The following is a 27,785-nucleotide window of genomic DNA, read 5'->3' as shown; positions in this document are numbered from 1 at the left end:
TTTCAGAATAAGAGATAATCACAGCGTGTGATTAGTAGAAAAAAAAAACCCGGGGGGGTCCTTCCCATGTCCACCTGAAAGGGATGCTCGTCGTATTTTTTAGTTTTTTTTTAGGGCATCTGGAGTATTTTTATGGTAGCAATTTTTAGTGCGCCGGTTTTCTTTAGAGACTGGAGAATGGCGATGGCGCGCGGAGGAGAGACGCGGAAGTATGATTATATGCTAAATTATCCCGTCCATGGTGGGGTGGCCTCAATTTTTGGGTATGACGTCACGTTGTTTTTGGTCACGTGGTTTGCGCGGTCTCGGTGGAAATCTTGAGGCGAACTGGCTTGGCTCTTTAGGGTTTCGCAAGAAAAAGCTCATAATTCTTTTTCCAGTTTCCTTTTGTGGGCGAATCATCCCTTTAGGATCTTGATACGGTAAACAGAGATTCGAAGTATCATAGTTTCCACGTGGTAAGTGATATCATTTGTAAGTTGGAAGCGCTTGAACTTACTTCAAGAAATGTTGTCGTTCGTATGCTTCGCTTAGGTTGTTTTTTCCGAGCCTCGAATCGAGCCTTGTTTCAAGCTAGTATTGCGTTTTATCAACCAAATATCCCCACAAAATGTCTTTGTATATTTGTTCTGCAAGCCTACGTATATATATGCGAGCTAATGAGTTTGTATTGTAGAGATGTTGGTGTGTTTCCATACGATCTGTGCTTGTGATGTAATGTACTTCAACCTAGCGAAACACTTCGACTCTCTCGCAAATGTTGCTTGGAAATGGCTCTATGTACCACAAACTCTTTTCCCTAAATAACTCCCTACTGCCTTAATAACTAACTAAGTCCTACCGTAGGAAATGAACGCTATTGTCAAGATGGCATGAGGAAGGGAGTTGCAGAATATTTCTACATTCTTCTCAACGAACAGTGGTTTCGAGATCAAGCGAACACTTGTCTACACCGAGCCAAATAATTGACACCATAGCTTCTGAAACTCCAACCGGTATGTATTGTACAGCTCAACTCACGAAATGACACCATCTTTTTGTCTAGTGGCATCCATTCTTCATTCCCAATCGCTTTTATGGCTAACAAAAGTCGATTGTGTATGTCCTTGGCCATGGGAAAAAAGTTATATAATTGCCAATCGCTATGAAAATTAAAAGAAAAACACACACACAACCACAGAAACATTTAAGGACTCAAAACAGGAACTATTTTCTCGTTAACTCGGTCTAATAGTGTTTGTATCATGTAATTATTCCAGTATATATTTATTTTGGTGAATCGGACTAAAGTTGACCGTGGTCTGTCTTGTTAATTATGCGAAACCCATTTCGTAGTAAAGTTTCCCTGTCTTTCCAATAATCGCAATTGTTTTAATGGTGTATAATTATGAATCATAATTTTTATACTAATAAATAATAATTTTTGAATTCAGATTACTTCTTATAGCACACAATAAATATACACACATACGTCATACAACATTTCTCTGTTTTTGCAAACTTTGTCACTAACAAGAAAATGTATTCTTTTCTTTGAGGCACCAATATCAAGCACTAAAACATTCATAATATATTAGCTTGTTACTTATAGTTCTCCTTAAATATTTTATTTAATAATATGAATGTGAATACAGTTATTTCAATGTCATACGGTTGTTTCTAGGTGTTTTTAAAGCTAACACTTCCACACAATTTTCTCTGTATTCTAAGTGTAAACCCTAAGATCATAATATCAAAACTCAAGACACTGTGATTAATTCTATTACGGTCATTAACAAGTACATCATTGTAGATCAAATGTTGTCTTACATTGCTTTTGCTTATGTCCCGCGTTGCTTTTGCTGATATTCTTTATGTTCTACACCTGTCTTGAATGCTCCTTTCATGAACTAGAACATTGAAACAAAGGCATAAATCATACTACTCCGAAAACTCAGCACACTCTTTAGTTTTAAACTATCATGTAACATGCCCTACTTTTTTTAAAGAAAACGTAATCTGTAACTAGACTCTTCAAGTTTTAAGGAAAATACCTTCACTGTGCAAAGTGATTTGTGTATTGTTATTGCTAAGGACATTGGAATTCTTTTGTCCCAACGTGTTGTTGTCTTCTGCTTGAGAACAATGTTGGCTTAGTTGATATGTACTTGCTTGTACATGCATCACTAGAAATGCTTTAATTCATTGTTTTTTATGAACAGTTAGATACCATCATGAGAAGTCTCTTCCTGTCACCTAGATTTGACCTTTGATGTAATAGCTAAGAGTAGGTCCATTTCTGTAGTTATTGAATCAATAAAGAAGTACCACCCAGAATCTCTAACCATCCAAATAAGAGATGCTTGACTTACTGCAGCATTACTTGCTTTCTGTCATCAATCAATCCAACATTTCCTGTTGTATGAAACTTTGAAAAGCGCTTCTGATTTTTGGCTTTGCTATCCATTGTTATCTTTATTATTAGATTTCAAGGATCCACCCATTATTCTCTGTTCACCTTAAACATGAAGTTCTGCAGATACAACTAAACTTAACACTTTAATCTAAAAAAATGTTTTAGAGAGGAGGATCTTATTATAAAGGATTTACAAATATATGAATATTATGAATATTCTGTATTCTTAGCTAAAAAGAAAATATCAGTCTCAAGTTTTATAAATGTTATAATAGAAAGTAACATCAAGGATTTACTAACCTCAAGAAAAAAAAACAGCTCTTTTATTGAATTGAATAGCAGGTCTTGGTCTGCTGAGCTACATTATAAATGCCCCCATACCAGTTGTTGATGTCTACGTAGGCTAGCTAAGGATGAGATTCCTTGATGTTTAAATATCTCAAATAATTCTGTTATTTTACGTAGTAGATTGTGTAGATTGTGCATACAGTATTAGTGTTTAAGATTTAGCTTTCCTTATTCTATTAACTTTCTTGAACCTCAAGACAAAGACAATAAATAAACTAGTTATGGATATGGTTGAATTTACCCCCAGATGTGATGATAAATTGCTGTTTTTGATAGACAAGGTAGCTATATCCATGGCTTAGGTAGGATGCATGGGTGCAGAATGCATCTTGGAGTAATTTTCACACCTTGTGCATATTCCCTCTTCACTCTGGAAATTTATAAGAATTAAAGCAAAATACTGATTAATTAATTTTAAAGTCTGTTATTTTTTTCCAGTCGCGTGTGTGATATTCACACAAAAAAAAATAGTGAGAAATAATAGCAATTACATACAAGAACTACCTTTTATTTCTTGCTTTGCCTACAATGCAGAAGATCAGAAGACTTTATTTGTTTGGAAAACTCAAGTGCAGATTCTTCAGGGAAAACCCTATAGCTCAAGCATTTTATTTAGCAGACAATTGGGGAAACTACCCCTTAACATACCCATATTATGAAGAAAAATGGCTTTTATGTTTAAACTGTTATTTCTATTAAAGCTCAGGGGCCGGTTGCACAAAGCCTGGATAAGTTATCCGCCGGATAGGCGCTAACCGCCGGATAAAATCCCTATCCAGCGAATAGTTATCCGGCAGATAAAATAGCGTTGCACAAAGCGTGGATAGAATGCTGGATAACTATCCGCTGAATAGCCATCATTCACCACTAAATGGCTTCCCATTTCCATGGTAAATATGCAAAGCGCGTGCTGTTTTTCCTTCAAACAAAATGGCGACTGTTGAAAAAGCTACTAAAAGTGCCAGAAAACAAACAGTTTATCGAGGCAAAGTGCATGTAAATCATTGAATGATCACAGGGGATAATGTTTAGCTTCTTCCTGTCTTTGGGAGTCACATTTCTCGACAAAACAGACAATGTATATAGTTTGATTCCAGTCCTGCCAAAGCTGCATGTATGTCCGTAGTTCATTGTAAATTTACCAACAATAACATTCGTCGTTGCACGCAACTCGGATAACTTTCATCCGCTGGATAAGGATTTAACCGGTGGATAAGAGTTATCCAGGCTTTGTGCAACTGGCCCAAGGTTAATAAGCACAAATTTTAAAATTGAGTTTCAAGGAAGTTCCTTTGATTCTGTTACCACACATTTGTATATCTCAGTACTAATCAACCTGTCATGGCTAACCACTAACCACTAACCACTAAAAACCTAACACACACCCCTCACTTCACAGCCGCTTCTTCTCAGGAGCCTGCCGAATCAAGGGAAGAAGAAGGATTTGTCATGGTTGATGCAGCCACGCCTCCTCCAACCAGGTAACATATTACTTCACAAGCACGTGCATTGAGGGTACACCTTAAAGTTGTTCATTTCTTATTGAAAGATTGTCAAATACTATCCTTTGTCCATATGATACCTATGACTGCGCACCCTCTCCCCCTCCCTTATCCCAGGCCCACCCATGATGATAACAATGACTGCGTACCTACCCCCTCCCTTATCCCAGGCCCACCCATGATGATAACAATGACTGCGCACCCTCTCCCCCTCCCTTTTCCCAGGCCCACCCATGATGATAACAATGACTGCGCACCCTCCCCCTCCCTTATCCCAGGCCCACCCATGATGATAACAATGACTGCGTACCCTCTCCCCCTCCCTTTTCCCAGGCCCACCCATGATGATAACAATGACTGCGTACCTTCCCCTCCCTTATCCCAGGCCCACCCATGATGATAACAATGACTGCGCACCCTCTCCCCTTCCCTTATCCCAGGCCCACCCATGATGATAACAATGACTGCGTACCTACCCCTCCACTTTTCCCAGGCCTACCCATGATGATAACAATGACTGCACACCCTCACCCCCCCTTATCCCAGGCCCACCCATGATGATAACACTGACTGCGTACCTATCCCTCCACTTATCCCAGGCCCACCCATGATGATAACAATGACTGCACACCCTCTCCCCCCCTTATCCCAGGCCCACCCATGATGATAACAATGACTGCGTACCCTCTCCCCCTCCCTTATCCCAGGCCCACCCATGATGATAACACTGACTGCGTACCTACCCCCTCCCTTATCCCAGGCCCACCCATGATGATAACAATGACTGCGCACCCTCTCCCCCTCCCTTTTCCCAGGCCCACCCATTATGATAACAATGACTGCGCACCCTCTCCCCTTCCCTTATCCCAGGCCCACCCATGATGATAACAATGACTGCGTACCTACCCCCTCCCTTATCCCAGGCCCACCCATGATGATAACACTGACTGCGTACCTACCCCCTCCCTTATCCCAGGCCCACCCATGATGATAACAATGACTGCGCACCCTCTCCCCCTCCCTTTTCCCAGGCCCACCCATTATGATAACAATCACTGCGCACCCTCTCCCCTTCCCTTATCCCAGGCCCACCCATGATGATAACAATGACTGCGTACCTACCCCCTCCCTTATCCCAGGCCCACCCATGATGATAACAATGACTGCGCACCCTCTCCCCCTCCCTTATCCCAGGCCCACCCATGATGATAACAATGACTGCGCACCCTCTCCCCTTCCCTTATCCCAGGCCCACCCATGATGATAACAATGACTGCGCACCCTCTCCCCCTCCCTTATCCCAGGCCCACCCATGATGATAACAATGACTGCGCACCCTCTCCCCTTTCCTTATCCCAGGCCCACCCATGATGATAACAATGACTGCGTACCTACCCCTCCACTTATCCCAGGCCCACCCATGATGATAACAATGACTGCACACCCTTTCCCCCCCTTATCCCGGGCCATGGTGAAAACAATGACTACACACCCTCTCCCCCTCCACTGATCCCAGGCCCACCCATGATGATAACAATGACTGTGTACCCTCTCCCCCCCTTATCCCAGGCCCACCCATGATGATAACAATGACTGCACACCCTCTCCCCCCCCTTATCCCAGGCCCACCCATGATGATAACAATGACTGCGTACCCTCTCCCACTCCACTGATCCAAGGCCAACCCATGATGATAACAATGACTGCGTACCCTCTCCCACTCCTGATCCAAGGCCAACCCATGATGATAACAATGACTGCGTACCCTCTCCCCCTCCCTTATCCCAGGCCCACCCATGATGATAACAATGACTGGTACCTACTCCCTCCCTTATCCCAGGCCCACCCATGATGATAACAATGACTGCGTACCTACCCCCTCTTTTATCCCAGGCCCACCCATGATGATAACAATGACTGCGTACCTTCCCCTCCCTTATCCCAGGCCCACCCATGATGATAACAATGACTGCGTACCTTCCCCTCCGTTATCCCAGGCCCACCCATGATGATAACAATGACTGCGTACCCTCTCCCCCTCCCTTATCCCAGGCCCACCCATGATGATAACACTGACTGCGTACCTACCCCTCCACTTATCCCAGGCCCACCCATGATGACAACAATGACTGCGTACCTACCCCTCCACTTATCCCAGGCCCACCCATGATGATAACAATGACTGCGTACCCTCTCCCCCTCCCTTATCCCAGGCCCACCCATGATGATAACAATGACTGCGTACCTACCCCTCCACTTATCCCAGGCCCACCCATGATGATAACAATGACTGCGTACCCTCTCCCCCCCTTATTTCAGGCCATGATGATAACAATGACTGCACACCCTCTCCCCCTCCACTGATCCCAGGTCCACCCATGATGATGACAATGACTGCGTACCTCCCCCTCGCTCCTGCTCCATCATCTTTATGGCACAAGTTTTTAGCAAGACAGTACTTCAAGTACTGCATGTACAGGGGCTTTTTGGGCCTTTAGGTCTTTCTCGGCATGCATGGGAATTTCAAGAAGCCTTGATTATTCTCTAGAAATAAAAAAGTAGTATATTGCTCCCTCAAATTAACTATTCAGTCAGAGAAGCAGCCTGTGTTCTAGCCACATATGGGTTGCATTAGAGCCCATACATGTGTGGCTGCGCATACTCCGTCATAACCCTCAACTGCCAAGGGTATCTCCAAATGTTATACCTTTTCCATATGATATCTATGATTCCTCCCCCCCCCCTCCCTTTAGCAAATCCTAGGTATAGGCCAGTTGCATTACATAATGACGACAAAATGATGTTCTTATGGTGAGATGATTTTCTATTACCTTATTCTGCTAAATTTTCACACATACTTTAATTCTCGTTTTTTTGCGGTTTCAAAAAATTTGCGAAATTTAATGGATATAGAAAAAACATTAAAGGTTCTATTGAGACCTTTTAGTGTGGACATGTAATGGTACTCGATAATGGCCCAAGAGACCAAGATTATATTGGTCTCATTTCAGTAGTTTCAGTAGTCATTCTTTTGTAAAAAAAACACAGAAAAAGTAAATTGAATATCAATGTCACAAAATTGAATCCCCTGCAAACACGATTTTTCACAGCGATTGCGAAATTAAAGACTTGCAAAATTTGCCGTGAAAATTTTCGCAAAATTTGAGGTTCACGGAATTAAAGAAGAAAGGTATTTCCTAAATGATTTATTAAACATGTCTTTGGATTTTACAGTACACCTTCTAGCATTTCATTACTGGGCACTTTTTTGCATGATGGGCCTATGAAACACTATTGTCTATACTTTCCCCCTCTCACATCCCTAATGACTCTGTTGAAAATTTTGTTTGAGGTTTCTAGAGACAGGACTTCTTTTTAAGGTTTTTCTTTTCTGTTGCAGTCAATTCTCACAGTTAAAAGTGACAAGTAAGTGTATAAAAAAACAGTGTGTATAAAAATTAGCTTTATTTAAACACAGAAAATTCACCATATACCAAATCTTGGTTATGTAGGAGTATTTTATGAGTCAGCCAATTTTACCTGACATTACCATGATATTGTGTTTCAGTTGCCAAGGCTAAGCTCAAGGAACAGACAGGGTGGTTTGCAAAGGGTGATCCATATGTGAAGCTGATCGTTGATGCCAAGAACCCCCCCAAGAAGACAGAGGCTGCCAAGAAGACATGGGAACCCGTCTGGGATGAGAATTTCACTGTGTAAGGAGATCTCCTTGAACTCTTATAAAGATAGTGTTTAGGACTTTGTAAACATTGAAGCAGTTCATCGGTCTATGCTAGATAGGTTTTCTTCTTTTGCTGGGATTTCCTTGCCTTATACGATCATCAAATACTATCTTTTTTCCATATGGTACAGTACCTATTACCACAAGTTATCCAATCCTGGGCACACACTTGTCCACATTTCTAGGGTGACATACAGGACTTTATTAACCCAATAATTTTTCCATTGTTTTATGGCCCAAGAGGGAAGTGCCATGAAACAATGGAATAATATTGAGGTTTCATAAGTGCCTGTGCTGACTAAGTAAGTAAGGTCAATAAGATCTTTATTATACAGCATTTTAAGAGAGAGTTTTTAGATCATTTGTGTGTTAGATCATTTGCTTGAATCACTATTGTGATGGCCTTTCTCTGTTCTGCCATACCTAGGCTTGTGACCCCATACAGTGTTCTTGATCTTGAGGTGAATAACAGATTCTCTCTGAAGAGTGATGTCCCCCTAGGAGCAGCCAAAGTTGAACTTATTGATGTCTTGCATAAATGCAGGGGAAAATGTGAGTCATTAATAAAAAAAAATCGAGCTTAAGCAAGGGCAGTGATAATGACTGGAATTCAAAAGCCTGGTGCTGCAGCTGGGCTTTCATTCAATCAGAACCCAGGAATATCATGGTTTTTTACAAATTTTCCATAGTTTTCTATGTTGTGGAATCGCATTTATCCAGCAGTAATAATTAATGATTCTAATAAAAAGGTTTTGTTTGTCTCCCTGTAGTAAATAGCCACACATTAAAGCTCCCGATTCTCCTGGACAAGGGGGCTGCCAAGGTGCAAACTGGGGACATAGAGATTATCCTGGATGGCATGAGTATTAATGTGCGACAGTTTCCACGCCGACGGGGAAGCCCTGCTACTGCCAATGGACCAGCATCATCCAATGGGCCTGTCCCAGGGGCGACACCTCAGAGGTATTGCATTGGCTTTAAGGCAAACGCTTGCATAGGCTTGCAAAAATGTGTGGTGCACATGTAAGTTTGTCACCCAAAAAGTTACATGACCTAAGATTCCTACTAATGATTATTGGGACAACCTGCTTTATAACATACTAAGAAGTTGTATGTAATCAAGGTAAACTTGGTTTCCTTTTGCAGGGCTAATAATGGGGATGTGCATCGTCGTGAGAGGTCAAGAGATTCTCACCCACGCCCGTCTAGCACTGCTGGGGTGTCTAGCCCTGCCTCTGGGGCCCAGACCTCTGGGAGCAGCACTAGGAATGCTTCAACTGCAGTCACTGCTAGCGCAGGTAAGAAGGGGCGCAGTCACTGCTAGCGCAGGTAAGAAGGGGCGCAGTCACTGCTAGCGCAGGTAAGAAGGGGCGCAGTCACTGCTAGCGCAGGTAAGAAGGGGCGCAGTCACTGCTAGCGCAGGTAAGAAGGGGCGCAGTCACTGCTAGCGCAGGTAAGAAGGGGCCTAGTCACTGCTAGCGCAGGTAAGAAGGGGCGCAGTCACTGCTAGCGCAGGTAAGAAGGGGCGCAGTCACTGCTAGCGCAGGTAAGAAGGGGCGCAGTCACTGCTAGCGCAGGTGAGAAGGGGCGCAGTCACTGCTAGCGCAGGTAAGAAGGGGCGCAGTCACTGCTAGCTCAGGTAAGAAGGGGCGCAGTCACTGCTAGCTCAGGTAAGAAGGGGCGCAGTCACTGCTAGCGCAGGTGAGAAGGGGCGCAGTCACTGCTAGCGCAGGTAAGAAGGGGCGCAGTCACTGCTAGCGCAGGTAAGAAGGGGCGCAGTCACTGCTAGCGCAGGTAAGAAGGGGCGCAGTCACTGCTAGCTCAGGTAAGAAGGGGCGCAGTCACTGCTAGCGCAGGTAAGAAGGGGCGCAGTCACTGCTAGCGCAGGTAAGAAGGGGCGCAGTCACTGCTAGCGCAGGTAAGAAGGGGCCTAGTCACTGCTAGCGCAGGTAAGAAGGGGTGCAGTCACTGCTAGCGCAGGTAAGAAGGGGCGCAGTCACTGCTAGCGCAGGTAAGAAGGGGCGCAGTCACTGCTAGCGCAGGTAAGAAGGGGCGCAGTCACTGCTAGCGCAGGTAAGAAGGGGCGCAGTCACTGCTAGCGCAGGTAAGAAGGGGCGCAGTCACTGCTAGCGCAGGTAAGAAGGGGCCTAGTCACTGCTAGCGCAGGTAAGAAGGGGCGCAGTCACTGCTAGCGCAGGTAAGAAGGGGCTTGCCAAAAATACAACCAATGAACTGTCATGAAAAAATACAAAACAATTAGGCTCTTTGGGATGATGATGACGTATTTTTTATTGAGAGAACACTTAATATCTAGCAGATAATATACACATGTCTCTCAGTAAGTAAAATAATATAAAGAAACACTAGTGAAATTACAGAATATATATAATCTTCCTAAACATTAGCTAAAGCACATGAAAAGGAACTGAATGATTTACATTGTTTGATGTGGGTGGGGAGAGAGTTTCATTTCTTAGATGCGCTAAAAGAAACCAAGAATTTCTTGGTTCTTTTAAGAAGCCCTATTCTTTTATTCAATTTCTTGGTGACATACTCAATATGGTTGTTCCAAGACGTGTTCCAAGGTGTTATCGATATATAGTTCCAGTAACCTGTTTGACAACACAACCTTGATATTTTCTCTAGAGACCTTTATATAAAGTGAAATGTGGTTCCTCAATAGCTCCTGTAGTTTGGGATGACTGCAGATGACCATTGCCTTGGTTTTTCTGCAATTTAGAGACATGTTGTTGGCGTTTGCACAACTGTCAATGACAGCTAAATGCGACTTTGCAACATACATGCAACCACTACCAGGACTGGTTGTATGGTGAACATTTTTATTTTACAGCTTTTTCAGAAAAATATAAGATTATGAAAATGTAATAATACAGCATTAAATTGTTAAACTATTTACAATTTATTTGTCTCTTCTGTTATCCTCAAATCAATATTATATGACTCTAGGTAACAACAGTCCTCTAGCCCCACCCTCCAGGCCTCCCCCTCCATCTGCACGACCCTTGACAGGAAATGAGGAGCCCCTCCCCCCTGGCTGGGAGCAGAGGGTTGACCCGCACGGCAGGATCTACTACGTGGACCACAACTCAAGGACTACTGCATGGGAACGCCCCCAGCCCCTTCCCCACGGGTGAGTGCCAATCTCGTTGATAATGTATCTTTAATTGTTATAAATAGATTTACTCCTGAAATTGAATATACTTTTTGTGATTAAACCCCTCTGGCACTTGAAAACAGCACTTAAAGCTGACCTTGTCTTTGTTAAATGGCTACAGTCGACATGACAAAAAAGCCTTGAAAGTGTGAAATTCGAGATGGAGAAAGAAAGCACAATTTCTTAAAATGGCATTCGTTTTTTTTTTTTTGTATTAAGGAATGATTTTCAAAACACAAATAACCTGAGGCTGAAATGCACATACCCAGATTTTGACTTTTTAAGATATTGTTTCCTTGATCATCCTTGTGCTGTTTATGGGCTCAGGACAAAAAACTCAAATTTCGATAATACTTAACAAAAAGTCGCATCAATTTAAAAAAATGCTCATTTGATATTTTATTTTCTATTACTTACTGAGTACTTAGGGAAATTTTCTGCCATATTAGATGTGAAATGGACTTAGAAGCGTCACGTCATGTTTTTACGGCATGTGGATACAGTCCGATAAGCAGGGGCGAAAAGCTAAAATTTTAATGACTGCCTTAAAAGTTTTGTCAATTAAAACCAGTAAGGCACTGATCCAGGATATCAAAATGGGGGGTGGATGATGGCTGGATAGGTGGCTTATAACTGATCCAGTGGTTCTTGGTAGGTCACTACATAGATCTTACAATACTGTACTTCACATGATTTGTCACTGCAGCAAAGTCAAGCAGGCAAAGGCACATGGACATTACCTCTCGTCACATTAATTTTCTTTGAACAAAGTGACTTTCAACTATTTTACTCAAACATTGGGGTCAAAATCCACCAAATCCACCCCCTGTATCCGCTCTTGATACTATCTGATTGGCATACACTTCAGTAGTCAACCAGTGAGAAAAACTTGAGTGCATCCCAGAGCACAACAGAATCCTCCTTGTTTTAAAGTCTGTCTGGCTCAATCTCAGTAATAAAGGCTTTGATCTAAAAAAATATTATCCCTTAAAATAGCAAATGTCTTCATAATTTCCAGCTCTATACAGTTTTCCCTATAAGAACCAATTAAGGAACTATATGTGTTGGAATCATAAACTAGTACTCAAACTGACAGACAGGCTAAAGTTCTCTTATATAGCAGTCCACACTATACTAGTAATAGTATGTGCTTGACAGAGACATTGCACAAGCAGCCTCAACATAAACAAATTGGTTGGTAGACTTTGGAGAGCATTGCACTTTTCTGAATAGTGGAGCCTGAAAAGGCATTGCACTTTACTAGACAGTAAAAGCTTGAAAAAGTCTATTGCAGATCAGCAATAGACAGACAATACATTATCTTAAACACACTATATGAGATTACGATAACAACTAAAATGAAATGAAACACTGCTTCTCTTGTTACCTAGTTGGGAGAGGAGGACAGACTCAAGGGGACGTACATATTACGTTGACCACAACACTAGAACCACAACCTGGCAAAGACCAACAGCTGAGACCATAAGGACCTTTGAAAACTGGCAAAATCAGAACCGGGCAATGTTAGGAGCAGAGAGGCAGCAATTCCAACAACGATTCTTATTACCGGTAAGAGATAGTCTGGCAATCACAGGATTTGTCTCATGAAAGTGAGGTTTATTGGCAAGAGGTCGGGACTGAGTTGTATTTTTTTTAAAACTCATTGTTTTGTATTTAATCATTTTCCTGACTTGTGTGTCAAAAAGCAAGAACAAGAAAAACATTTGGGAAACCTACTCATTTTAAACTTTTAGTACCTTGAATTGTCCACATGTTTTTGGAGTACATGGATATACAAGAGAAAAGAAATGTAAGAGAATTTTGCGTGTTTATGGGAGAGTCCTATGGTTTGGAGCATTTAAGATTAATCCTGCTTATACATGGTTAAATATATACACTGCTTATATTTGAGTTTTTTGGGGTCCAATACTTAATATTTTCAAGAGTTTGGGCAAATCAACGTGCTTTTAAAATGTGGGTGAAATTCACCCTAACATCAACCCATATATTCTCCAGACGTTTAGCACAGTAAGGTAGATTTACAAGAACTAACTGAATGTTATCTCTACTCCCAGAACCAACAGGACGCTGAACGTGACAATGGGCCCCTTGGACCTCTCCCAGCTGGCTGGGGTGAGTTTTGTTGTCTGTTTTCTTGTTGTGTTTATCCAGCATGTCTAGGTTTCAATTGATAACACAGCCCTGTAGGCTTGATTTGGGGTGAGGTGGTGCATTTAAAAAATGATGAAAAAATAGAAGCCTTCATAAATAGGAGCTGTAATTCCAAGAAGAGATGTTTTCTTAAAGGATATTCTAAAATTGTGCTGGCCTTGGCTTGAGTCGTCAAGATCATCATCTAAAAACAACAAAAACAAAATAGGGGATGTTAGGGAACGTCCAACCACCAGCCTGATGGCTTATTGTTATTGCTAATCATTTCTATTTCTGTTTTAGAGAAAAGAGTTGAAACCAATGGACGTGTTTACTTTGTCAATCACAATACAAGAACCACACAATGGGAAGACCCCCGGACTCAGACGTATGTTTGAAGTCCTTCTTTTTAACCTTCATTCCTGATAATAACTACATAGCATTTTGATGTGCTATGGGCTGTTTATAGTTTGCAGTGTCAGAATTACATTTTCATGGATTTTATAGAGCCCATAAACCACCCAAAACCAGCCAAGAACATTTGTTTATAATTCTTAGGTACTTGGTATGGTGTGGCAGTGTGATTACAAATTCGTTTTTTAGGTCAATATAGCCAAAGGTGAATCTCCAGGACAATATAGGTAGAATGTGGTGTGTTTATTAAGTAATGCCTTGACTATGAACAAAAGGCAAGACAAGGACTGCAGTCGGAAACCTTTCCAGTGGGAAACCTTTCCTTCGATTTTAATTATATTTGTCTTGTAGTATTTGTGAAAAGCTTACATTCAAATGTAACAAAATCGTTTTAATCATTAAAACAGCAGCATTCCTTGCATACATTTTAGTCTCGTGAATTTGACCATGAGTCTATTTCTGGTGTACTAAAATCAATCTTCAAAAGTGATTTTCTGAAAATGGATTTCTTAAATTGCTTTTCTAAAGAATTCCAAGCTACAGTATTAACCAATAGAAAACCAAGATTAAAGAAAATTATCACATTCCATTGTTGTTGGTGCTTTAGTTCTTAACGGGAACACTACTTTAGATAGGTGCCCATAGAATTAGATTTAATTGTAACTTAAACACTTTCTTCTCCCTCAGGACTGCAAGTGCAGATAAGCCCCTCCCACAAGGCTGGGAGATGCGCTACACAAATGAGGGAATTCCATACTTTGTCGACCACAACACTAGAACAACTACATTCACCGATCCACGTGGTAATGGGGCGCCGGGTGTTAAGGGTGCTGCTCCTGCATTTGAGAGAAGCTTCAGATGGAAAGTGGGACAATTCAGGCATCTCTGTCAGGTACAGTAATCCATTGTCAGGTCCAGTAATCCATTGTCAGGTACAGAAATCCATTGTCAGGTACAGTAATCCATTGTCAGGTCCAGTAATCCATTGTCAGGTCCAGTAATCCATTGTCAGGTCCAGTAATCCATTGTCAGGTCCAGTAATCCATTGTCAGGTCCAGTAATCCATTGTCAGGTCCAGTAATCCATTGTCAGGTCCAGTAATCCATTGTCAGGTCCAGTAATCCATTGTCAGGTCCAGTAATCCATTGTCAGGTCCAGTAATCCATTGTCAGGTCCAGTAATCCATTGTCAGGTCCAGTAATCCATTGTCAGGTCCAGTAATCCATTGTCAGGTCCAGTTATCAATTGTCAGGTCCAGTAATCCATTGTCAGGTCCAGTAATCCATTGTCAGGTACAATTATCCATTGTCAGGTCCAGTAATCCATTGTCAGGTCCAGTAATCCATTGTCAGGTCCAGTAATCCATTGTCAGGTCCAGTAATCCATTGTCAGGTCCAGTAATCCATTGTCAGGTCCAGTAATCCATTGTCAGGTCCAGTAATCCATTGTCAGGTCCAGTAATCCATTGTCAGGTCCAGTAATCCATTGTCAGGTCCAGTTATCCATTGTCAGGTACAGTAATCCATTGTCAGGTCCAGTAATCCATTGTCAGGTCCAGTAATCCATTGTCAGGTCCAGTAATCCATTGCCAGGTCCAGTAATCCATTGTCAGGTCCAGTAATCCATTGTCAGGTCCAGTAATCCATTGCCAGGTCCAGTAATCCATTGTCAGGTCCAGTAATCCATTGTCAGGTCCAGTAATCCATTGTCAGGTCCAGTAATCCATTGTCAGGTCCAGTTATCCATTGTTAGGTCCAGTAATCCATTGTCAGGTACAGTAATCCATTTTCAGGTCCAGTAGTCCATTGTCAGGTCCAGTAGTCCATTGTCAGGTCCAGTAATCCATTGTCAGGTCCAGTAATCCATTGTCAGGTCCAGTAATCCATTGTCAGGTCCAGTAATCCATTGTCAGGTCCAGTTATCCATTGTCAGGTCCAGTAATCCATTGTCAGGTCCAGTAATCCATTGCCAGGTCCAGTAATCCATTGTCAGGTCCAGTAATCCATTGTCAGGTCCAGTTATCCATTGTTAGGTCCAGTAATCCATTGTCAGGTACAGTAATCCATTGTCAGGTCCAGTAATCCATTGTCAGGTCCAGTAATCCATTGTCAGGTCCAGTTATCCATTGTTAGGTCCAGTAATCCATTGTCAGGTCCAGTAATCCATTGTCAGGTCCAGTTATCCATTGTTAGGTCCAGTAATCCATTGTCAGGTCCAGTAATCCATTGTCAGGTCCAGTAATCCATTGCCAGGTCCAGTAATCCATTGTCAGGTCCAGTAATCCATTGTCAGGTCCAGTAATCCATTGCCAGGTCCAGTAATCCATTGTCAGGTCCAGTAATCCATTGCCAGGTCCAGTAATCCATTGTCAGGTCCAGTAATCCATTGTCAGGTCCAGTAATCCATTGTCAGGTCCAGTAATCCATTGTCAGGTCCAGTAATCCATTGTCAGGTCCAGTTATCCATTGTTAGGTCCAGTAATCCATTGTCAGGTCCAGTTATCCATTGTCAGGTCCAGTTATCCATTGTTAGGTCCAGTAATCCATTGTCAGGTCCAGTTATCCATTGTTAGGTCCAGTAATCCATTGTCAGGTCCAGTAATCCATTGCCAGGTCCAGTAATCCATTGTCAGGTCCAGTAATCCATTGTCAGGTCCAGTAATCCATTGTCAGGTACAGTAATCCATTGTCAGGTCCAGTAATCCATTGTTAGGTCCAGTTATCCATTGTCAGGTCCAGTAATCCATTGTCAGGTCCAGTAATCCATTGCCAGGTCCAGTAATCCATTGTCAGGTCCAGTAATCCATTGTCAGGTCCAGTTATCCATTGTTAGGTCCAGTAATCCATTGTCAGGTACAGTAATCCATTGTCAGGTCCAGTAATCCATTGTCAGGTCCAGTAATCCATTGTCAGGTCCAGTTATCCATTGTTAGGTCCAGTAATCCATTGTCAGGTCCAGTAATCCATTGTCAGGTCCAGTTATCCATTGTTAGGTCCAGTAATCCATTGTCAGGTCCAGTAATCCATTGTCAGGTCCAGTAATCCATTGCCAGGTCCAGTAATCCATTGTCAGGTCCAGTAATCCATTGTCAGGTCCAGTAATCCATTGCCAGGTCCAGTAATCCATTGTCAGGTCCAGTAATCCATTGCCAGGTCCAGTAATCCATTGTCAGGTCCAGTAATCCATTGTCAGGTCCAGTAATCCATTGTCAGGTCCAGTAATCCATTGTCAGGTCCAGTAATCCATTGTCAGGTCCAGTTATCCATTGTTAGGTCCAGTAATCCATTGTCAGGTCCAGTTATCCATTGTCAGGTCCAGTTATCCATTGTTAGGTCCAGTAATCCATTGTCAGGTCCAGTTATCCATTGTTAGGTCCAGTAATCCATTGTCAGGTCCAGTAATCCATTGCCAGGTCCAGTAATCCATTGTCAGGTCCAGTAATCCATTGTCAGGTCCAGTAATCCATTGTCAGGTCCAGTAATCCATTGTCAGGTCCAGTTATCCATTGTTAGGTCCAGTAATCCATTGTCAGGTCCAGTAATCCATTGCCAGGTCCAGTAATCCATTGTCAGGTCCAGTAATCCATTGTCAGGTCCAGTAATCCATTGTTAGGTCCAGTAATCCATTGCCAGGTCCAGTAATCCATTGTCAGGTCCAGTAATCCATTGTCAGGTCCAGTAATCCATTGCCAGGTCCAGTAATCCATTGTCAGGTCCAGTAATCCATTGTCAGGTCCAGTAATCCATTGCCAGGTCCAGTAATCCATTGTCAGGTCCAGGAATCCATTGTCAGGTCCAGTAATCCATTGTCAGGTCCAGTAATCCATTGTCAGGTCCAGTAATCCGTTGTCAGGTCCAGTAGTCCATTGTCAGGTCCAGTAATCCATTGTCAGGTCCAGTAATCCATTGTCAGGTACAGTTATCCGTTGTCAGGTACAGTAATCAATTGTCAGGTCCAGTAATCCATTGTCAGGTCCAGTAATCCATTGCCAGGTCCAGTAATCCATTGTCAGGTCCAGTAATCCATTGTCAGGTCCAGTAATCCATTGTCAGGTCCAGTTATCTATTGTCAGGTCCAGTTATCCATTGTCAGGTCCAGTAATCCATTGTCAGGTCCAGTAATCCATTGTCAGGTCCAGTTATCCATTGTTAGGTCCAGTAATCCATTGTCAGGTCCAGTAATCCATTGCCAGGTCCAGTAATCCATTGTCAGGTCCAGTTATCTATTGTCAGGTCCAGTTATCCATTGTCAGGTCCAGTAATCCATTGTCAGGTCCAGTAATCCATTGTCAGGTCCAGTAATCCATTGTCAGGTCCAGTTATCCATTGTCAGGTCCAGTAATCCATTGTCAGGTCCAGTTATCCATTGTTAGGTCCAGTAATCCATTGCCAGGTCCAGTAATCCATTGTCAGGTCCAGTAATCCATTGCCAGGTCCAGTAATCCATTGTCAGGTCCAGTAATCCATTGTCAGGTCCAGTAATCCATTGTCAGGTCCAGTAATCCATTGTCAGGTCCAGGTATCCATTGTCAGGTCCAGGTATCCATTGTCAGGTCCAGTAATCCATTGTCAGGTCCAGTAATCCATTGTCAGGTCCAGTAATCCATTGTCAGGTCCAGTTATCCATTGTCAGGTCCAGTAATCCATTGTCAGGTCCAGTAATCCATTGTCAGGTCCAGTAATCCATTGTCAGGTCCGGTAATCCATTGTCAGGTCCAGTAATCCATTGTCAGGTCCAGTAATCCATTGTCAGGTCCAGTAATCCATTGTCAGGTCCAGTAATCCATTGTCAGGTCCAGTAACCCATTGTCAGGTCCAGTAATCCATTGCCAGGTCCAGTAATCCATTGCCAGGTCCAGTAATCCATTGTCAGGTCCAGTAATCCATTGTCAGGTCCAGTAATCCATTGCCAGGTCCAGTAATCCATTGTCAGGTCCAGTAATCCATTGTCAGGTCCAGTTATCCATTGTTAGGTCCAGTAATCCATTGTCAGGTCCAGTTATCCATTGTTAGGTCCAGTAATCCATTGCCAGGTCCAGTAATCCATTGTCAGGTCCAGTAATCCATTGTCAGGTCCAGTAATCCATTGCCAGGTCCAGTAATCCATTGTCAGGTCCAGTAATCCATTGTCAGGTCCAGTAATCCATTGTCAGGTCCAGTAATCCATTGTCAGGTCCAGTTATCCATTGTTAGGTCCAGTAATCCATTGTCAGGTACAGTAATCCATTTTCAGGTCCAGTAATCCATTGTCAGGTCCAGTAATCCATTGCCAGGTCCAGTAATCCATTGTCAGGTCCAGTAATCCATTGTCAGGTCCAGTAATCCATTGTCAGGTCCAGTAATCCATTGTCAGGTCCAGTTATCCATTGTCAGGTCCAGTAATCCATTGTCAGGTCCAGTAATCCATTTTCAGGTCCAGTAATCCATTGTCAGGTCCAGTAATCCATTGCCAGGTCCAGTAATCCATTGTCAGGTCCAGTAATCCATTGTCAGGTCCAGTAATCCATTGCCAGGTCCAGTAATCCATTGTCAGGTCCAGTAATCCATTGCCAGGTCCAGTAATCCATTGTCAGGTCCAGTAATCCATTGTCAGGTCCAGTTATCCATTGTTAGGTCCAGTAATCCATTGCCAGGTCCAGTAATCCATTGTCAGGTCCAGTAATCCATTGTCAGGTCCAGTAATCCATTGCCAGGTCCAGTAATCCATTGTCAGGTCCAGTAATCCATTGTCAGGTCCAGTAATCCATTGTCAGGTCCAGTAATCCATTGTCAGGTCCAGTTATCCATTGTTAGGTCCAGTAATCCATTGTCAGGTACAGTAATCCATTTTCAGGTCCAGTAATCCATTGTCAGGTCCAGTAATCCATTGCCAGGTCCAGTAATCCATTGTCAGGTCCAGTAATCCATTGTCAGGTCCAGTAATCCATTGTCAGGTCCAGTAATCCATTGTCAGGTCCAGTTATCCATTGTTAGGTCCAGTAATCCATTGCCAGGTCCAGTAATCCATTGTCAGGTCCAGTTATCCATTGTCAGGTCCAGTAATCCATTGTCAGGTACAGTAATCCATTTTCAGGTCCAGTAATCCATTGTCAGGTCCAGTAATCCATTGCCAGGTCCAGTAATCCATTGTCAGGTCCAGTAATCCATTGTCAGGTCCAGTAATCCATTGCCAGGTCCAGTAATCCATTGTCAGGTCCAGTAATCCATTGCCAGGTCCAGTAATCCATTGTCAGGTCCAGTAATCCATTGTCAGGTCCAGTTATCCATTGTTAGGTCCAGTAATCCATTGCCAGGTCCAGTAATCCATTGTCAGGTCCAGTAATCCATTGTCAGGTCCAGTAATCCATTGCCAGGTCCAGTAATCCATTGTCAGGTCCAGTAATCCATTGTCAGGTCCAGTAATCCATTGTCAGGTCCAGTAATCCATTGTCAGGTCCAGTTATCCATTGTTAGGTCCAGTAATCCATTGTCAGGTACAGTAATCCATTTTCAGGTCCAGTAATCCATTGTCAGGTCCAGTAATCCATTGTCAGGTCCAGTAATCCATTGTCAGGTCCAGTAATCCATTGTCAGGTCCAGTAATCCATTGTCAGGTCCAGTAATCCATTGTCAGGTCCAGTAATCCATTGTCAGGTCCAGTTATCCATTGTCAGGTACAGTAATCCATTGTCAGGTCCAGTAATCCATTGTCAGGTCCAGTAATCCATTGTCAGGTCCAGTAATCCATTGCCAGGTCCAGTAATCCATTGTCAGGTCCAGTAATCCATTGCCAGGTCCAGTAATCCATTGTCAGGTCCAGTAATCCATTGTCAGGTCCAGTAATCCATTGTCAGGTCCAGTAATCCATTGTCAGGTCCAGTAATCCATTGTCAGGTCCAGTAATCCATTGTCAGGTCCAGTAATCCATTGTCAGGTCCAGTAATCCATTGTCAGGTCCAGTAATCCATTGTCAGGTCCAGTAATCCATTGTTAGGTCCAGTAATCCATTGTCAGGTCCAGTAATCCATTGTCAGGTCCAGGTATCCATTGTCAGGTCCAGTAATCTATTGTCAGGTCCAGTAATCCATTGTCAGGTCCAGTAATCCATTGTCAGGTCCAGTAATCCATTGTTAGGTCCAGTAATCCATTGTCAGGTCCAGTAATTCATTGTCAGGTCCAGTAATCCATTGTCAGGTCCAGTAATCCATTGTGCACTCAGGTTGGGGGCACACCCTAGGGGTGTACCAAGAAGCACTGATTCCCTATCTCCACCACACCTATGCAGCTACATTTTTCTACAGCCTGTAGTCTTTCAAGTTATACCCCAGGGTTTTATTAGGCCCCGGTGGCCGGTAGAAGCCGCAGCTATTTTCCACCAAGGGCTGGCTTCTTTTTTTTAAAGTTGACTTAAGTTTTATTTGAACCAAAGAGAAAAAATAAAGCCCTGTACCATTCAATTTTAATGGTTTTTATGTCTGAACCATAGAACTCAGTCAATGATTATATGTTCCCTTACAGGCCAACACTCTTCCCAGTCATATCAAGATAACAGTCAGTAGGACCAACTTGTTTGAGGAGTCATTCCAACAAGTGATGCGCTACCAGCCGCATGATCTGCGCCGCAGGCTTTACATCACTTTCAAAGGGGAGGAGGGCCTGGACTATGGAGGGGTGGCTCGGTAAGGGTTTTTCTTCTGAGATAAGTTTTACTGACAACAGGGATAACGCTCTGCTTTTTTCTGACTTTTTTACATTGAAGACATTTGAGTCGCAAAGTTTTACAAAACATGGGTATGCAAAAATAAATGTACCCAAAATATTCCTGTTAACAGTATTTTCTGGCATATTGGCATCAGACCCATGTCAAATTTCTCAGAGCATAGTTTGTGATATTTTATTGTCTTAATGGATGCCATCCGATGATGTGGCAGTATATGTTGATATATTGTTGATATTATCATTATATGATAGTGTAATCTATAATGATGATTATGACCTTCTCATTTTGAAAATTTGCTAATGATTATGACATTCTCATTTTGAAAATTTGCTGCCTGTTTACAAACATTTATGTTTTTATTTTCATAGTGAGTGGTTCTTCCTATTATCCCATGAGGTTCTTAATCCCATGTACTGCTTGTTCGAATATGCGAACAAGAATAACTACAGTTTACAAATAAATGCAGGTGAGAGAACAATATGAATATGATGTGGGAGTAAAAGAGAGGGGATTTGCTGGTGTGAGAGTAAGGGTGGGGTGATGATTAAAAACTGTAGCTACAATGCTGGACAAAACTAAATGTCGCACCCTTAAAAAAGGTGGATTTATCGTTAGTCAGCTAGCTTTCTTCCCAAGACAATGTCATTGAAACCCCCCTTCACCCCATTCAATGTTGGATGTAACCGTGCTTAAATTCTGAGAAAGGCAGCCCGAATTGAACAACATTGTACTGGGGGGGGGGGGGGGGAGAAGCACGTAGGAGGAGTGGGTAACATTAAACCCCCAATACAGTGAAAAATCAAAGGCCACAACAGTTTTGTCCAGCATTGTAGAGATTTAAGATGTGGCAGGGGCAATACCTTCTTTCAGACAAGGAGAAGGGTATGTGTGTGGAAAGGAATGAAAAGAGGTGGCCTGAAATAAATTGGAATTAAAAGAGAAAAAAGCATACCACAGAGAGATGACATTGGAGGAAGGCACAAAGACTAGGTCAAAAGGGTAATAAGATCTGGCCTGCAAACAAACTAAATGATTGTTACATCATAGCTTTTCCCAACCTTAATTTGTTATCTACCAAAATTTATTGTTTCAAGGCTTTACCCGAACTCGATTTGTTATATAACAATATAATCTCAAGCTTTTCTCACCCTTTATTTGTCATCTATTATCTCAATGCTTTTACCAGTATTTTTTGTGATCTAACAAAGTGATTGTTGCCTCCTAGCATCCTCTGTCAACCCAGATCACCTCATGTATTTCAAATTCATTGGTCGCTTTATTGCTATGGTAAGTCATCCATTTTATACTTCTGGAAGTGGAATACTTTTTAGATAATTATTTATTTATTTATTTATTTATTATCTTTCCTTTTGTCCCCAGGCATTGTACCATGGTAAATTCATTGACAGAGGATTCACACTTCCATTCTACAAACGCATGCTGAATAAGAAGCTGCTCATGAAAGATTTAGAGACAATAGATCCTGAATTCTACAACTCTCTTGTTTGGGTCAAGTATGTATCCTTATTCCATTCTGTCCTAAGTTCTTCTTTTTCTTATCTAAGGGTTCTTACAATATGTTCTTCAGATAAAACCTAAATAGTAACTACTTACTTAGTATCTAAAGTAGTCAGTAAATAAGGTCTATTAAGTAGTAACTATTATTATTAATATTATTTCATGGACATAGTGTAAGCACTCTGTCTCATTCCAAATATCTCCTATCCCTTTTTATCCCTCCTTTTTTTTCTATCATATCCCTTCCATTTCTACTTCTTTTCATTCTACATGATTCAAATAAGATTTCACTCTGCAGCTGCTTACACTAAAGATTTTTTTCTCAGAGAGAATAATATTGAAGAGTGTGGGCTTGAGATGTTCTTCACTGTTGATATGGAGCTACTTGGCAAAGTGACATCCCATGATCTGAAGCCTGGTGGTACGGATATAGCTGTTACTGAGGAAAACAAGGAGGAGTATATATCGTAAGTCAAAGAGCTGCAGTTTGTGCAAGAAAACAGCATTTAATCTTTTGTATATGCACACTTGCCATTCCTTTACATGTTTCATTGTTGAAATCGGTATTGAGTGCTTTGCTTTAAATAGCAGCCCAATATATTGAGTCTTTGAACCTGATTGGCTGTATTTTGCTTGATTGGCAGGTTGATGACTGAGTGGCGGTTGAACAGAGGAATAGAGGAGCAGACCCGGGCGTTCCTAGAGGGGATGCATGAGGTGCTGCCCCTCTACTGGATTCAGTACTTTGATGAGCGTGAGCTGGAGGTAAGTAACACATCAAGTTTGTAGCTAGGGCAGGCCCGTAGCCAGGGGGGTGCCCCTCTACTGGATTCAGTACTTTGATGAGCGTGAGCTGGAGGTAAGTAACACATCAAGTTTGTAGCTAGGGCAGGCCCGTAGCCGGGGGGCTGCCCCTCTACTGGATTCAGTACTTTGATGAGCGTGAGCTGGAGGTAAGTAACACATCAAGTTTGTAGCTAGGGCAGGCCCGTAGCCGGGGGGGGTGCCCCTCTACTGGATTCAGTACTTTGATGAGCGTGAGCTGGAGGTAAGTAACACATCAAGTTTGTAGCTAGGGCAGGCCCGTAGCCGGGGGGGGGGTTCGGACAAACCCCCCACCAGGCTTTAAGGTCCGCTCAGAGTTAACAAAAATATATAACAGTTGGCTGGATATAACATGCACATCAGTATGTCTTTAAAATAACTATAAAAATCTATTTAAAATAATAATAATTATTATTATTATTATTATTATATGTTGAAAAGTACCCTATTAAGAACATTTTAAATATAAGATGAATTTATTTTAAGTATATATAATTTGAATTTATTTGAAGTATTGATTGCCTAATGTAATAAGGGCAAAGAGAGGTGTATACCGAAAATTTGGTCCGCTAAAATGTAAAAACGAACCACCCCGCTCAAACTCAAAATCCTATATAACCGGAACATTAGCATGGCTAAGTGAAGATGGTTGTTGTTGTTGTTCCAGTTGATGCTGTGCGGGATGCAGGAGATAGACGTGGAGGACTGGCAGCAGAATACGGTGTACAGGCACTACACTCGGAACAGCAAGCAGGTCATGTGGTTCTGGCAGGTGAGGCTTGGCAGAAGTACGGGGAGGGGGGGGGGTTAGAAGGGGTAGGTCAGGGGCCTAGAAGGAATAGGGGGAAGGAATAGGGCGTGGGCCTTGGAGGAAAAGGGGGAGGAGTAGGGCGGAGGAGTAGGAGGCCTAGGAGGAGTGAGGGAGGGGGGGGGGGAGACACAAAGAATAGCAAGCAAGCCATGTGGTTCGGGGCGGACGGGGAAGGCCTATGAAGAGTGTGTGTGATACAGCGAAACGAGCGGCAGTTTTGTCGCTGATTGTTGGCAAAGTCTTTGGTCATTCAGATTGGAATGCATTTTGTGATTGTTCTGTGTCGTTGACAGGCTGTGAAGGCGTACGATAACGAAAAGAGGATTCGTCTTCTTCAGTTCGTGACAGGAACGTGCCGTCTCCCAGTTGGAGGTTTTACAGAGCTGATGGGTGAGTGAGGGGGAATTTTTCTAAAAACCATCTCACCTCTTACCAGAAACACATTTGTTTATACTTCTGACTCATTACTGGCCGAAAAAAAGCTTTTGATTCATCTTTCAGGGATTCATTCAGGGATGCAAAGAGTCGGTTAGGATGCTGCTTCGACTCAACTTTCATTCGCACAAATTGCTATTGAATGATAACTTGTGAGACCGACAGATTGTGTTTTGATTTCCAGGGAGCAACGGACCTCAGAAATTCTGCATAGAGAAAGTCGGCAAAGAAACGTGGCTTCCGCGTAGTCATACCTGGTGGGTGCATATTACCTGAAAACGTTTATTCAGATGTTTGATTTGACTTACTTGATGTACACGGCCGAATTGTGATTTTCGAGTTATTTCAATGGGTTCAAAAGCAACCCAAATCATGCAGGCCTGTTGTCTAGATATTGATCTGGCATAGTGTGTTTTGGAATAGCGATAGTTTTTTTACGATAAGATCTTATAGCCCTTTTGTGCCAAAAACGAAGTTTAAAAGGCAACGAGGTCGCGAGGAATAATTGTTTAGTCAAAGCGCAATGAAAACAATAGGAGGATATTTTACGGAAAAAATCGCCAAAATGTCAAATCCCCCCCTTTCCGCACCCCCCCCCCCCTTCCCTCCGGCTTGAAATTGACATGTTCATAACCAATCAAGATACAGCATTAATAATAGACCCGTTGTGTGAATTGCGAGAAATCAAATACCGGCGTTTGGCGGTACTATTAAATTGTGTGTTTTGATGAATGTATAATCTACGATTGCAGCTTTAACCGTCTTGATCTCCCACCGTACAAGAGCTACGAGCAGTTGGTTGAGAAGCTGACGTTCGCTATCGAGGAGACTGAGGGATTCGCCCAGGAATAACCACGTGTCACGACCACCTGGCTTCACCACAAAAGGGGCCTGGTAACAAGCGTGCGTTACCTCCCTTTCGGCTTCACTACAAGAGGGGCCTGATAACGAGCGTGCGTTATTTACCCCGTAACACGTCACGCTCTTATCGAAAGTTACTTTTTTCTATAGCTAAAAGATATCGGCTTGAATGTAGATATTTTAACTTCATAAACACATAAAAATCAAAGCTATTTGTAGAATAGCGTTTATCCAGTTCGGCTAAATAATTTTGATCCGTTTCCTGGATTGCATTTAACTACTATAGGTTGTTTTTGCTAAAAAGTTGATTTCGAAGTAATAAGGCATATCTATTATGGAATTCCTCACACTTTCACGAGCAGTCAATTTGCTGTATTTTTATTTCGAATCAGATTTTAAAATTTGCATTACTTTTATACAAAAAATCCGGATTTGTTGGTTCATGTTCTGAGAAAAAAAGAAGAAAATTGTATAAACAAGGGCTACACGAGTTGTATAATACACATATTTTCACAATTGTAGGTGTTGCATCAGCTTTCAATATGAATGAAGTAGAAAAATTTCCTGGCCATTTTTACCCTCTCCTCTCTTGATTATTTAACCACTTTTTCTCTAGTACATTCACTGCTCTATTTTCTCACAGAAGTGTGCATTAGTGGATATGAAACAAATATTTTTCTAATGGCGCAGTTTCTAAGGCCATAATGAGATTTTTGAGTAATATGAGTAGAGTATTTGAAAAAATTCACCAGAGAATGGCCGAAAAGAAGCGTACCCGGAAGAAAACGAGTAAAAAAGCTTGAAATATGCTAGAAATAAACGATTTGAGAAGATTAACGCGAGAAAGAGTGGGCGCGAGCAGGATAATTTGTATAGATGTCAGGGAAGAGATGCGTGAGAGATGTAACATTTGGCTAGAAACGCGCGAAGGAAGAAGATGAGAGAAGAAATAATCCATCGTTAGTTTGCATGACTCTGCTTGAGTCGGCTTGTACATAAATAATTTCGTGCTTTGTTAATCATTATCGAATGTGAAAATTAGCCCATATTTTCTCTCTCTCTCTCTCTCTTCTTTTAAATTCCTTTGCGCGAAATCTTTCTCGCTATACGTCCCCAACGCAGAATCTAAATGACTGGGAGATTAAAGATAATCAGACTACATAATAGGGTAGTGTGCAATTTATATAGATATGGTAAAATATGACAAGTTCTAGTAAATGTTAATATTGTTGTATTTGTAAGTAACTTGAGCTAGATTTGATCTTTCAATGTAAAAAAATTAAATAGCGAGAAATTTAATGTGGTGTGTATTTGATACAGAAAAGATCAAAGGGTATTGATGCTTTATATCATTGATACACCATTAAACTAAGAAGTCATAAGATTCAAGCTTTTAGTCAATAGTACCAACATTACAACAAAAAACACACAAATACTACATGGCCAGATCTGACAGAAGTACCTGCTCAACTTTGCAAAGAGAAAATTTCTTCCAATAATTTTAACCCTGATGTTTCAATATAAATTATATCAACTGCATATATTGAACACAAGTAAACAATTGAAGAAAGCAGGAATCTCATCACAAAATCGTAAATTAAAGTAATTGAAATAGTGAAAAGATGAAATGAAGTTATTGATTGGTTTGACAAAACTATACATATCTCACAATAGAGTGGTTTTCAAAATACCGTAAAACAAAATGTAATTAATAAAGTGTAATAGTCAAGCCAGTATTTCAGCTGGAATGTCCAGTTCATGTATATGTGTTTGATTGATATTTTGTCGTTCATGAACAGCAACAGGGGCGTGGCCCAGGGAGCCCTCCCCCTTCGAGCAGCCAAAAGTAGAAGTATGAAACATTTAAAATACTGGAGAAAATGTCTTGAAAGGGCCTTTTGGGCCCCCTC

At 42.0% G+C, this 27,785-nt stretch overlaps 1 protein-coding gene across 2 annotated transcripts; it reads left to right on the top strand.

The window, feature by feature from the left end:
- Positions 1 to 291: 291 nt before the first annotated feature.
- On the top strand, positions 292 to 27,174 carry LOC5521489 (NEDD4-like E3 ubiquitin-protein ligase WWP1). 2 transcript variants are annotated; one of them, XM_048720900.1, is made up of 23 exons: positions 292 to 458; positions 847 to 995; positions 4,157 to 4,224; positions 7,646 to 7,671; positions 7,814 to 7,961; positions 8,415 to 8,539; positions 8,758 to 8,950; positions 9,134 to 9,285; positions 10,955 to 11,138; positions 12,554 to 12,731; positions 13,238 to 13,295; positions 13,617 to 13,701; positions 14,415 to 14,619; positions 21,224 to 21,384; positions 21,794 to 21,891; positions 22,651 to 22,712; positions 22,806 to 22,939; positions 23,270 to 23,410; positions 23,588 to 23,708; positions 24,436 to 24,540; positions 24,873 to 24,969; positions 25,199 to 25,271; positions 25,767 to 27,174. In XM_048720900.1, the coding sequence occupies exons 3-23, from the start codon at positions 4,193 to 4,195 to the stop codon at positions 25,864 to 25,866; spliced, it is 2,478 nt and encodes an 825-aa protein (XP_048576857.1). In that variant the 5' UTR covers positions 292 to 458; positions 847 to 995; positions 4,157 to 4,192; the 3' UTR covers positions 25,867 to 27,174. The 2 variants fall into 2 exon arrangements, with proteins under 2 accessions (XP_048576857.1, XP_048576856.1); XM_048720899.1 differs by having other exon boundaries at positions 4,143 to 4,224.
- The last annotated feature ends 611 nt before the right edge of the window (positions 27,175 to 27,785 follow it).

Source organism: Nematostella vectensis, chromosome 13 (genome assembly GCF_932526225.1).
Source record: "Nematostella vectensis chromosome 13, jaNemVect1.1, whole genome shotgun sequence".
Lineage (NCBI taxonomy): Eukaryota > Metazoa > Cnidaria > Anthozoa > Actiniaria > Edwardsiidae > Nematostella > Nematostella vectensis.
This window is presented reverse-complemented; position numbering and strand designations above follow the sequence as displayed.

Coding starts and splice junctions, on each gene's coding strand:
- LOC5521489 (XM_048720900.1), top strand. CDS start 4,193: ATGGTTGATGCAGCCACGCCTCCTCCAACCAG. Junction 7,962..8,414: donor TGGGATGAGAATTTCACTGT/GTAAGGAGATCT, acceptor TGCCATACCTAG/GCTTGTGACCCCATACAGTG. Junction 13,702..14,414: donor GAAGACCCCCGGACTCAGAC/GTATGTTTGAAG, acceptor CTTCTCCCTCAG/GACTGCAAGTGCAGATAAGC.